Source organism: Ylistrum balloti, unplaced genomic scaffold (assembly GCF_031769215.1).
Source record: "Ylistrum balloti isolate Yb309-2 unplaced genomic scaffold, AGI_CSIRO_Ybal_v1 Utg369892, whole genome shotgun sequence".
Lineage (NCBI taxonomy): Eukaryota > Metazoa > Mollusca > Bivalvia > Pectinida > Pectinidae > Ylistrum > Ylistrum balloti.
The window spans coordinates 844,602-857,049 of record NW_026782024.1 but is presented as its reverse complement, the minus strand read 5'-3'; the positions used below and the strand labels follow the sequence as shown (position 1 = coordinate 857,049).

General features: G+C 37.8%; 1 protein-coding gene across 1 annotated transcript; it reads right to left on the bottom strand.

The window, feature by feature from the left end:
- Nucleotides 1–141: 141 nt before the first annotated feature.
- On the bottom strand, nt 142–6,880 carry LOC132546472 (myb/SANT-like DNA-binding domain-containing protein 4). The gene is made up of 3 exons (XM_060210190.1): nt 6,358–6,880; nt 4,803–5,007; nt 142–1,406 (listed from the first exon to the last, which is right to left on the bottom strand). The coding sequence occupies exons 1-3, from the start codon at nt 6,680–6,682 to the stop codon at nt 767–769; spliced, it is 1,170 nt and encodes a 389-aa protein (XP_060066173.1). The 5' UTR covers nt 6,683–6,880; the 3' UTR covers nt 142–766.
- Nucleotides 6,881–12,448: the final 5,568 nt, after the last annotated feature.

The window sequence follows — 12,448 nt, the reverse complement described above, 5'->3', positions numbered from 1 at the left end:
AATAAGAGTCAACTCGCCATTAAATCTGTTTATACACGCATCCATCAATGGACATAAAAAAACTGGAGCACCAAGGTAAAATGTACATGAACTCTTTAACTAAAGTATGCTGTACAAACAGAACACAGGATCAGTACAATGTTGTGTCGGTTTTAAATGAACAATTTAATAAAGTTTGATTCTTTAATTAATTACAAACTCCTATACCGAATACTAGTTTGGTACCCATTGTCTTCGCATTTTGAATATACAAAATGAGTGCAAGGGACAATATCTGTCTGACAAGTCGAGCAGTGAGATTTGTGCTCTGAGTTACCACTGAGAATTGGTTTAAGTCTATGTATCGGCTACAAGCTTCGGAGTTAAGTTAAAAGTCGATAAAAAGACGATGTGCGAGGACGTCAAAGAATATTTTCTTTTTCTCTTATTACGTTTATTCTGTTACACTAATAAACAAAACCTGTAAACTACTCTAGCTGTAAATTCATTGCCTTAATAACAAAACCATAAACATTAATCATGGCGTAATACAAAATTATTTAACTCGCGTGAAAAAGAGAAGCACCTGTTTCTCTCGCGCAATTCATGTTATGTATCATGCGTACAAAGCGTATAGGGAGCACTAGTACATCGTACGTGGTCAACATCCACGTGTGTAATATAATTTTAGTCCTATAGTTTGAACGAATAAAGAAACTTGCTTCCAAAAAACCGTTTTTGTTTTTTTAGTTTTACCAGTCCGATGATTGCGCGTTTACATGTCGTCTTAGTAGGTACTAGTTCTAATTGTCCCGCGTAGATTCTGAATTTCCACATTCAATTTGTCATTTTCTAACGAATACCTCTGTTTCTCCAGTTGTGTTTTCTCCACGGCCACCTTGTGCATACTTCGCATATTTTCTATTTCCAACACTAACTTTTCATTCTCCAGAGCATGTCTCTCTTTCTCCAACTGAGATACTGTCTTGTGTTGGTTTCCACGGAACTCTTCCGTTGTCGTTCGTAACGTTTGTAGCTCAAGCATAAGTTTTTCTTTTTCCATCATTATTTTCTCCGTTTCAAGGAGAAGTTTGTCTTTCTCAGTTCTTAATTTTTCACATTCTAGTTTGTATTTTTGCATTTCTGCCATCATTAAATTTCTCCTGACGTCTACAAGGTCCGTGTCCGTTACACAGTAACTAGCAAAGGTGTCCACGGAATCGTCTAAGTTACCGGCCTTCCGTTTTTGTCCCCTGGGGGACTCGGAAGTCGGTGTTATGGTCGGAACGGATTCAATAGACTCTGGTTCGTGTGCAGTATGCACGATGCCCGAACTTGTCGCGTACATGTCGTACTCCGGCTGGGACGACGAGTTGATAAACTCCACGTCACCATAACTTAACTGAGATCTGGTGCTCTCTGGACGACTGTAGAGGAAACAAATATCATATTAATGTATGACACACAATTACACCACGTCGGAATATGCTCCGATCACAACCAAGACTATTAGAACACAGAACAGAAAACGATTGAATTACAGATGATCTCATTGTGTTATAAAAGTTAATACATACAGAACACCTTAATGTTTTGCCCTGTAATCCAGTAATCAACCGACAATTGTGTATAACGTATTGGAAGACTACACGATTTCATTACCTGTTTGTGTACACATGTGTGGACGTATACTCTAGCTGTTAACTGTGTAATCCTGGTAAAATACTAACATTTCTCTTTAACTCAATCTGTTGAACTTCAGACTAGTTTGCAGGGGTCCCCGGTTCGAATCCTAGCGGAGGTATTGAAATGAATAATGACCTCTGTTACATTTGCGCCCATGTAGCAAAGGGATTCGGGAATAATACTTTATTACTTTCACAAGCATCGCTGTAACCCCTGGAAACTCGAGGACGAGCTATTTTTGGAAAGAGAGTAAAGGTAAAGTACTAACCGCAGTATAACCCTCGGCTAGACACAACATCTTTACCTCAATCGGTTGAGAGTCAGACTAAGTAAGGCAGCGGCATTGAAATAAATAATAATATATGTTACACTGGTTCGTGTATACACGTGTGAACGTACACTCGTGTTATGATTTTGTGTACAAACTTGTGGACGCACACTCGAGTTATCACCTGTTGGTGTAAATACGTGTGGACGTACACTCTAGTGGTAAATACCTGCTGATGAACACGTGTGGACACATTCTCTATTTATGACTTGTTGTGTACACACATATAGTATTTTTGTTTACATGTGGAGTTACTCTCCAATTATTACTTGTTTGTGCACACACCTGTAGGAATTACCTGTTTGTATACACGTGTTGATGTAAACTCCAGCAATAACCTGTTTGTTTACACGTGTTGGTGTAAACTCAGCAATAACCTGTTTGTTTACACGTGTTGAATTAAACTCTAGCAATAACCTGTTTGTATACACGTGTTGATGTATACACGTGTTGATGTAAACTCCAGCAATAACCTGTTTGTTTACACGTGTTGATGTATACACGTGTTGATGTAAACTCCAGCAATAACCTGTTTGTTTACACGTGTTGAATTAAACTCTAGCAATAACCTGTTTGTATACACGTGTTGATGTATACACGTGTTGATGTATACACGTGTTGATGTAAACTCCAGCAATAACCTGTTTGTTTACACGTGTTGAATTAAACTCTAGCAATAACCTGTTTGTTTACACGTGTTGAATTAAACTCTAGCAATAACCCGTTGGTTTACACATGTTGATATAAACTCTAGCATTAACCTATTAGTATACACGTGTTGATGTAAACTCTAGTATCAACCTGTTTGTATACACCTGTTGATGTATACTTAAACCATAACTTTTTATACTCTGGAGTAATTACCAGTTCGTGTACACACCTGTAGCCGTACACTCTGGAGTAGTTACCTGTTTGTATACACACCTGTAGTCTTATACTCTGGAGTAATTACCTGTCTGTGTGCACACCTGTAGCCGTACGCTCTGGAGTAATTACCTGTCTGTGTGCACACCTGTAGCCGTATACTCTGGAGTAATTACCTGTCTGTGTGCACACCTGTAGCCGTACGCTCTGGAGTAATTACCTGTCTGTGTGCACACCTGTAGCCGTATACTCTGGAGTAATTACCTGTCTGTGTGCACACCTGTAGTCTTATTCTCTGGACTAATTACCTGTCTGTGTACACACCTGTAGCCGTATACTCCGGAGTAATACCTGTTTGTGTACACACCTGCACCTGTAGCCGTATACTCCGGAGTAATACCTGTTTGTGTACACACCTGCACCTGTAGTCGTATACTCCGGAGTAATACCTGTTTGTGTACACACCTGTAAACTTATTCTCCGGACTAATTACCTGTTTGTGTACACACCTGTAGCCGTATACTATGGAGTAATACCTGTTTGTGTACACACCTGTAGCCTTGTTCTCTGGACTAATTACCTGTTTGTGTACACACCTGTAGCCTTATTCTCTGGAGTAATTACCGGTTTGTGTACACACCTGTAGTCGTATACTCTGGAGTAATACCTGTTTGTGTACACACCTGTAGTCTTATACTCTTGAGTAATACCTGTTTGTGTACACACCTGTAGTCTTATACTCTGGAGTAATTACCGGTTTGTGTACACACCTGTAGCCTTCTTCACTGGAGTAATTACCTGTTTATGTACACACCTGTAGTCTTATACTCTTGAGTAATACCTGTTTGTGTACACACCTGTAGTCTTATACTCTTGAGTAATACCTGTTTGTGTACACACCTGTAGTCTTATACTCTGGAGTAATTACCTGTTTATGTACACACCTGTAGCCGTATACTCTGGAGTAATTACCTGTTTATGTACACACCTGTAGCCGTATACTCTGGAGTAATTACCTGTTTATGTACACACCTGTAGCCTTCTTCGCAGGAGTAATTACCCGTTTGTGTACACACCTGTAGCCGTATACTCTGGAGTAATTACCTGTTTATGTACACACCTGTAGCCTTCTTCGCAGGAGTAATTACCCGTTTGTGTACACACCTGTAGCCGTATACTCTGGAGTAATTACCTGTTTATGTACACACCTGTAGTCGTATACTCTGGCATAATTACCTGTTTGTGTATACACCCGTAATCTTATTCCCTGGAGTAATTACCAGTTTATGTACACACCTGTAGTCTTATACTCTGGCATAATTACCTGTTTGTGTATACACCCGTAATCTTATTCCCTGGAGTAATTACCTGTTTGTGTACACACCTGTAGTCGTATACTCTGGAGTAATACCCGTTTGTGTACACACCTGTAGCCTTCTTCTCTGGAGTAATTACCTGTTTATGTACACACCTGTAGCCGTATACTCTGGAGTAATTACCTGTTTCTGTACACACCTGTAGCCTTATACCCTGGAGTAATTACCTGTTTGTGTACACACCCGTAATCTTATTCCTTGGAGTAATTACCGGTTTATGTACACACATGTGTATTAAATCCAGTTATGATCTGATAGTTTACACGTGTAGTCAGCCGTATAATCTATGTAAACACATTTAGATGCATACTTAAGATGTATCTTTTTTGCGCACACACGTGTAGATGTATACTCTACTTATTACCCGTTGGTTTACACCGTACGACCTTACTCTAGTTGTCACCTCTCTGTACACATGTGTGGACGTACACTTTATGGCCTGTTTACATGCAGCGTACGCAGGTGTGGAAGTTCCCAGTGTATGTACGCACATGTGTAATTATTTTATAGGAATTTCGATTGTCCGAGAGATATGATACAGTAAATATGACTGAACAGATAAAATTTACCTATCGGTTGATATGTCCGCATGGTTTGTACGCATCATCTCGTCCACGGAATCCACCTTCTCAATCTTGACAGGGACCAAAGGATGAGCGCCATTACCAGTGCTGTTTTCCTCAGACTGGTACGGCTGTATAAGGAGTGGGCGTGGTTGTATGGAGGAAAGCGCCGGCGGATGCTGCCCATGCTGTTCTTGTAGTAACGTTGGATCTGTAAGTATTTCATCAATGATTTGGAGTCTTTAGTAAAAGGAAGCCAATTCGTCCTCTTCACATTACATATATATATCTTCAAAAAACGTACGTCCTCTACAAACGCATTTCACAAGTCCTTCAACCACACATCATCATCTAAACTCCCTCATCTCATACATCCCTTCCTATCACACCGAACTCCCACACATACATCCTCCGCAAAATAAGCAACCCCATTCTTTTCGCTATAAACAAACTTAGGGGCTACCCTCCTTTCTCCGCCTTAAAATTACTTAAGAGGTTCGCCCCCCCCCCCCCTTGTTGCTCTAAACATTCTCGGAGGGAGGGGCGTCCTCTCTGTCACTCTAAACACAATTACGGGCCGCCCACTCTTATCTATCACAAAAAGGAAGACCGCCCTCTCTGTCTATGTAGACATACTCAGGAGGTGCGCCCTGCTTGTCACTTTAGAAATGCTTAGGACCAGTCCTCCTTATCACTCCTGAAACACTGAGAAGTCCTGTCCTCAATGTCACTTTAGACATACTCCAAAGACCTGGCCTCATTGTCGAGAAATGTTCAGAGGACCCGCCCGCCCTTTAAATCTGGAAATTCAGGGATCCCTTCCCGTGACTGTGTTTCCCAGGGAACTTAGAAACAGATCGATATTTGGAGTCATGGTTGTGACTTTGGTCTTTATACTTGACCCCTATTGATATAGATGACGTGCGGTGCCCCTCTTTTATATCGTTCAGTTGGGTAGTCACCACAACGCTACAAGTAGATCCTACCTCTAAATGACCTTGGTTGCAAATGGAATGATAAACCCAGTGAACAAATAAAAAAAATCCCCCCTATTGCATAGAAAACATCCAGGCACCTGCCCAACTTTTTATTTTCCTAAACACCCAGGGACCCCGTCCACATTGACAATCTAGAAGTACACGTGGCCAGTCCCTACACAGTCTTGGAACGAATTGAGCGACACCCTGATTGACAGCATTATGCACTGCTGTATAGTAAACTATCAATACCAATTGTAAAATATTACACAAAAACCATACAAAAACTAAACGAGAATATAAATTAATAAATTTCTTTTATCATCAATTTAAAAATAATCGATGTGGGCGACTGCCAATGCCAGTTTAAGATAATGTCGTTTTCTGATAATATGTTACACGGAAATCAACATTACAACATATACCGTTAGCATATATACAAGTTCGTATGATGGTATACAGTCAACGATAGCCCAATTTTGAGCATAACTACGGTGTAATTACGGCCTCTCACTGAGTTATCTTAGCAGAATGTCTAAATGTGGACACGCTACAAAGAAAACAACATATCTCACAATACTCGCCTGCCCGTGTCACGGCGCTAAATAAGCTGTCCACAGGAAGTCCATCTTTGTCCTTCTTGGTACGTAAACAAAGGTTTTGCCATTTCTTCTGTACCTCCGATACGGTCCGGTGAACGTGGGGGTTAGTGAGATTGACAGCTTGTGCGATCTCCACCCAAGCGCGGTGTTTTGAAGCAGACGACACAACTTCGCCGGGTTTAGGTCTCAGAAGGTGCTTCCGCTTGTCGAATTCCCGGATGAGATGCTGAGTTTCTTTGTGTGTCCATTGTGGTTTTCTGTTTCGTGGTGTAACTCGGACAATATCTAAAATGTTATTGGCGTGCATGGTGCACAGACAAGCCTGGTAATATGTTGTGTCCTCCGCTCACTGCTTTGTTCCCCAGCGCCCGCCGTGGTGTGACCCTGTTCGCTCTGTGTAGTCATCGCTAAGCCGTCGATAAGTAAGCTGCCTGCGAGGCACTTACAGGGCAGTTCTATAAATAGACTTAGCCGACTGTACGAGGTCTCACACTCAGTGCTGTGTGTGTTTTGCCGAGTCGATGATCCCACAAGGCCCCACTTCTCCAGGCGTACAGCTCTCGTTCGAAGTAGAGCACTTAATTATACGACCGTTCGCTCTCCGCTCGATACAGAGAGATTCAAGTGGTTTCTGGGTGTGTATGTGAATGGTTGAGCAGATGAAATGAGTTGTGTGTTTACAGTGGGCCATTAGCTAAACAAGTATTGAATACTTTAAAGTACTAGTTGACTTCGTTACATAGGTAAGTGTGATTTGCCTTGTCAATGTAATAATAAGAAACGTATTAGTTATGGTAAAGCTGAAATAAAGAAAAATATCAAATTAATCAACTAGTTAAAACTCAATCAGTCCGGATTAAAAAAACATCCCCGATATCGGTTTCTAACAGATTCTAGCAAGCATATCTTTGAAATTCTCTATCCCGCTCTTCATCACTCCCCTGAAGTCATATATTTTATACTATTAATATTTGTGAATGATATCACTGATATCTCTCCCTCTCTCTCTCCCCTCTCCCTCTCTCTCCCTCTCTCCCCCCTCTCTTTCTCCCTCTCTCTCTCCCTCTCTCTCCCTCTCTCTCTCCCTCTCTCTCCCCCCCCTCTCTCTCCCTCTCTCCCCCCTCTCTCTAAGCTTGTTTTTAATTGTTTGTTATTATATCATACTGCCACCTTGTAAATATAATGTGTGTATATTAATTTGTTTGGAAAGGGCTTTATGGAAGTTGTAAAACTTGTGCATATTCCTATTGCTATAGATGTGCAATAAGACATGTTTAAATCAATTTAAATAAAAATCGGTTTCGGTTTAAAACTCACCTGAAGTCATATATTTTATACTATTAATATTTGTGAATGATATCACTGATATCTTTATGAAAGAAATGTGTAAGCGAACAAGTGGACACGGATATTCCAGAAAGCAACGAGTGGCGAGGAGGAAGTATACAAAGCACGAGAAGTGATAGATATTGACAAGTTGTGAGTTTAGTCATGTGATCAGTGTATCACCTGTTATGCTTGCGTGGAGAAGGAGCAGAGGCATGATCTACATATATACAAACTATTTTAAACATACAAAGTACGTGTTATACACCTCTCTCTCTCTCTCTCTCTCTCTCTCTCTCTCTCTCTCTCTCTCTCTCTCTCTCTCTCTAAGCTTAATTATAATTGTTATTATATCATACTGCAACATTGTAAATACAATGTGTGTGTATAAGTTGTAAAACTTGTGCATATTCCTATTGCTATAGATGTGCAATAAGACAAGTTTAAATCAATTTAAATAAAAATCGGTTTCGGTTTAAGACGAGAACTGAAAGAATAAAAGCGGACACTTAAATTTACCTTGTAAAATATCTCTTAGCAACACATGTCGTGAAGAAGGCGTAAATATCGAAATAAATCATGGTTTTCGTTTGCCTCCATTCGACAAAAGCCATGTAAACATTTGTGTTTTAACCTTCACTTAGTAGATACATACAACCAATGTTATTCTTTTACATTTGAGCAATAATTCCTTATCTCAAATGATCTATTACTTACCCTGTTATTGGGATGTAATCTTAAAATACTTGTATGTTGCCTTGACATTTAATTCCTTTTTACAGCCTTTTGTTTCACGTCCCCTGTATTCCAGCATTCCCTATTATATATTTACACTCCTCATTATAAACTCCTTAGTTGAATGTTTCATTGAGGTATGATTCCTTTTCTCGTTTGTTACGTGACTGCATTATACATTTCATTTTCAATCTAATTTAGACGCTAATGCTTACCGTTTGATTTTCTCCCGGATTTGCCTAGTTGATTGACGAATACATTTACAAATATTACGATAGGGATAAACGTCATACAATTTTAGAGCAAATTACATCGACAAAACACTTGTATGATATTTACAAAATATCTACACAATATTCATTCTCAAAGGAACAGTAATTGAAAAAAATAATAATAACAATAAATAAGAAAAACAGCATTAGGCGATTCTTTGTGGAGACTGTATTTTGGTGAGTCTATGTTGAACTGTTACAAGATCTAAACTAGATCCGTTAGGTTTCTCCAACCTATGTAACAAGTTGCAGAATTCGCATCATCTTTAAACGCACAGCTGTCGAGCAATGTTATCTAACTTTAAAGGAAAAAAATAAACTGGACATTTTTTATAATTAGTTACATAAAAGGATGATTTATTAGTAGTTTTACCAGTATGTTTTACAATAAAAGTATTACTGTGATTGATTATTGTCTTCTCATTTTCCCATAATTTGCACAAATATAAGTAAGTAAAACATATAAAAAATAATATTGCTATGGTTTCGATTTTCATGAGATGATGAATTGATTTGGCCATGAAACCAATAAAAAGCCCCAATTTACGCAACTTTTACTAAAAATAGCGGAAAAAAGAATCTTCTCATATAGATATAGGAAAAATTAACTTATCTGAGAGATACTCAAGACAATATCGTGCGTTGGTGTTAGTGTAGAAACGGCTGAAATTTATTCTTTGTAAACATGCTTCTATTTACTAATGCCGAATGACTATGCACCCGCATTCTACCTGTGGTATGACATCACGAAAAGAGTTTAAAAAGGAAGCCATGCCAGCTAATCTGATGTTTATATCATTAGAATACAGACTGTCTTATCAAACCTTGTTTAGCTGTTTAACTTAGCCGTCATCAAACTTTCCTATCATTCTTAATTCTTAGTTATTTAATTATTAGATCAGATTTACATTCTGCTTGTGATACTGAATTCCCATGAAATAGAAAGACTAGATTGTGGATTTTGAAGAAATCCAAAGAGTTTTTAATCAACCTTGAACAGCCGTGCAGCCAGTAAAAAATCTGTAAGAAAAATGCGTTTGGTTTTTCTGCTCTGTACACTACAATACCTCTGAAAGAGCGCCTTCATTTCCTGGTCAAGGATATTTCTTTTCAAAGAATAGTGTATGTGTATGGACAGTACTGAAACTTTATTTCGCGAGAAATTCGCCCCAAGCCAAAACGAAATGATATAATTTCTGCGTGACATTATCTTCGCCGAGTTTGGTGGTAAGATCCGTCAACTGACTATTAGCATACCCATCAGAAAAACTCTGGGTTTTGACATTTAATTCGGCAGATTGTTTTTATCAGTTGCCACTTCTCTTAGAGTTCAACAATACAGTATTCAGGCTATTATACAGCATCTTATTCTAAATTTATATTAAAAAATGCTAACCACAGGTGTGACTTCTTGACAATGAAAGCGACCTAACTAAGCCTTGTTTCAGTTTTAAATACACACTTATGATATCTTTCCTTTCGATAACAAGAAATAAATACACGCCGTATATACCCACCAGAATCAAGAGCAAGGCAGTCTCTTCTACATCAAGTGCTTTCCGCGATCTTTAACGTCAACAGAGAAGAGACATTTCCACCAAGCGTACAGTTTTTGAAGTCTATATCTTGGATTTTCCATTTCTAGATACTCTGCTTTCCTAATCAATGTTGTCTTCATGTTTTTGGATATAAAAGAGCTTGTTCCCAGAGTCTTGATGTCATTAAACATGGGGTTGGAAAGATAAATATTGATAAAGATTACGGGGAAGTTTTATAGATGTCAGCACACGAGAATGGATGTGTTTGATGCTCGTTAGAATGCCTGATGTTTTCATTGTCACCAAACCTGTCTTCATTTCGGAAAGTTATATTACATGCTAAGCTTGCCCGAGAGTTACAAATTAACATGGCAGGTGTCGTTACTGCAGAAGTAGACTCTTAGTTGTATGACGCAGCTTTTTCATGGTTTGGCTAAATTGTATCCAACTCTAAATTTTCATGGAAAGGAGGTGCTGTTTACTTGGTTGTCTTTTTGTATAATCTTATTTTATATTTTAAAGAAACTCGTATGCCTCAGTTTTATTTCAACGGGTATTTTGACGCAAATACCTTGCTCTTGTTAAGACTTTCGAAAGAAACGGCATTGAAGAGACAACATAATCACTATATTTTATTAACAGAAATATACTAGGTTTGAAAATATGTCTCTAGATATTTCATACAACGTTTGGTAATTCGTATATTCTCCCATTTTCCACCATAAAAGTTGGATTTGTTTTTCATTCATTGAAGGTTTTTCTTAAGTTTTATATGTAGAATGGTAAAAGACATGTAAGGAATGCAATCATTATTTACAATTTATCATCATAAACCTGATTTGTACATAAATACAACCAGATGTAATGATACTTTCTCAAATAAAAGTATAAATAACTCACCAGTACACGTGTAATTTGATTTTGGAGTTTATTCAGAAATGGACTAACAATGTACAGTAAGTCGATAGCGAAGGATTGATGACATCGTGTATAATTAAACGTGCAACATACACACTTTGTTTTCATGCTGTGTGTATTTACAAAATAAATCGTACTCAGATTTCACAATAGTATGTTTGAATAAACACAACTACACACATTTTCTGGAAGGAAACTTGACATGTTGACATATTCACTATGCAAGTTATATTCTAATATCTAAAGTCGGTGATGAAATAAAGATTTACACTCATTGTATCAACTTTTCTAAATAATAGCGAAAAACAAACTATATTCGAGTCTCAGTTGTCTAAAACGTAACTTCAATGATCAAACTACACGGATGTTTAATAAATGAGAGATAACAACATTGCTTATCTAGTGTATGTTGATATTTGTGATTGTAAAATTTTGTGCAATAAAGTAAACTCGACGCGAAAGTCTATCAACAAATGAACACGTCTTGCAGGTGAACCTAAAATCAAAGATTGGACAAAAACGTGAACAAATGAAGTTCATTACACAATAACGAACGTGACAAGAACACAGGAATGTCGTTTGTAGGTACAGTCATTACAACGTGCCGTGAAATATTACCTTTTATACATATCAATGATAAACATGGAGACATAAATAAGTTTAAAATGGCAGTTTTGAATACCTGTAGTATTGAATGATAGAAGAAGCACGAGACTGATAATTATACATTACACAGTGAACTTCATAGTAAACTCTATGATATCAATTCTACATGAATAGAATTTACACACGTGAGGAAGGTGACGTGGGAAATACACCCTTTCCGAACGAAATTCTCAGCATTTTCTCATTAACAATATTGAACAATTTTAGACTAAACTTAACTATCATGTACACTGAATATTATATAGGCTTATATACCATGAATTTGCTCAATCTGATAGAAAATGTGTCAATGAATCATGTTTAAACACATTTACGTCATTCTCAAATGATACGATAGAAGGCATGTCTTGATGAATGAATAATACAATATTGTGAGTATCGCGTTATATGCGATAGATTTTCTTAATATACATGTGAAGACAACATCACAATTCACAATTAGTATATTTCATGATACTAATCTGCCTGCCCAATATACATTCAATCTGCCTGTCAGAATGGGTTGTCCAATATGTATAGATTTATAAGGAAATGTGTTTCTTATGGTACATGCATCTTGAACCTTTATCTATTTTTATCGATTTACATCTATATGTAAATGCTTAACTCTTAACACAT

Excerpts from the sequence above, each read along its gene's own strand:
- LOC132546472 (XM_060210190.1), bottom strand. The coding sequence starts at position 6,682 with ATGCACGCCAATAACATTTTAGATATTGTCCGAGTTACACCACGAAAC. Across the intron at positions 5,008-6,357 it reads TAGCGCCGTGACACGGGCAG|ATCCAACGTTACTACAAGAA; the intron begins GCGAGTATTGTG and ends AAATACTTACAG. Across the intron at positions 1,407-4,802 it reads GCGGACATATCAACCGATAG|TCGTCCAGAGAGCACCAGAT; the intron begins GTAAATTTTATC and ends TTTCCTCTACAG.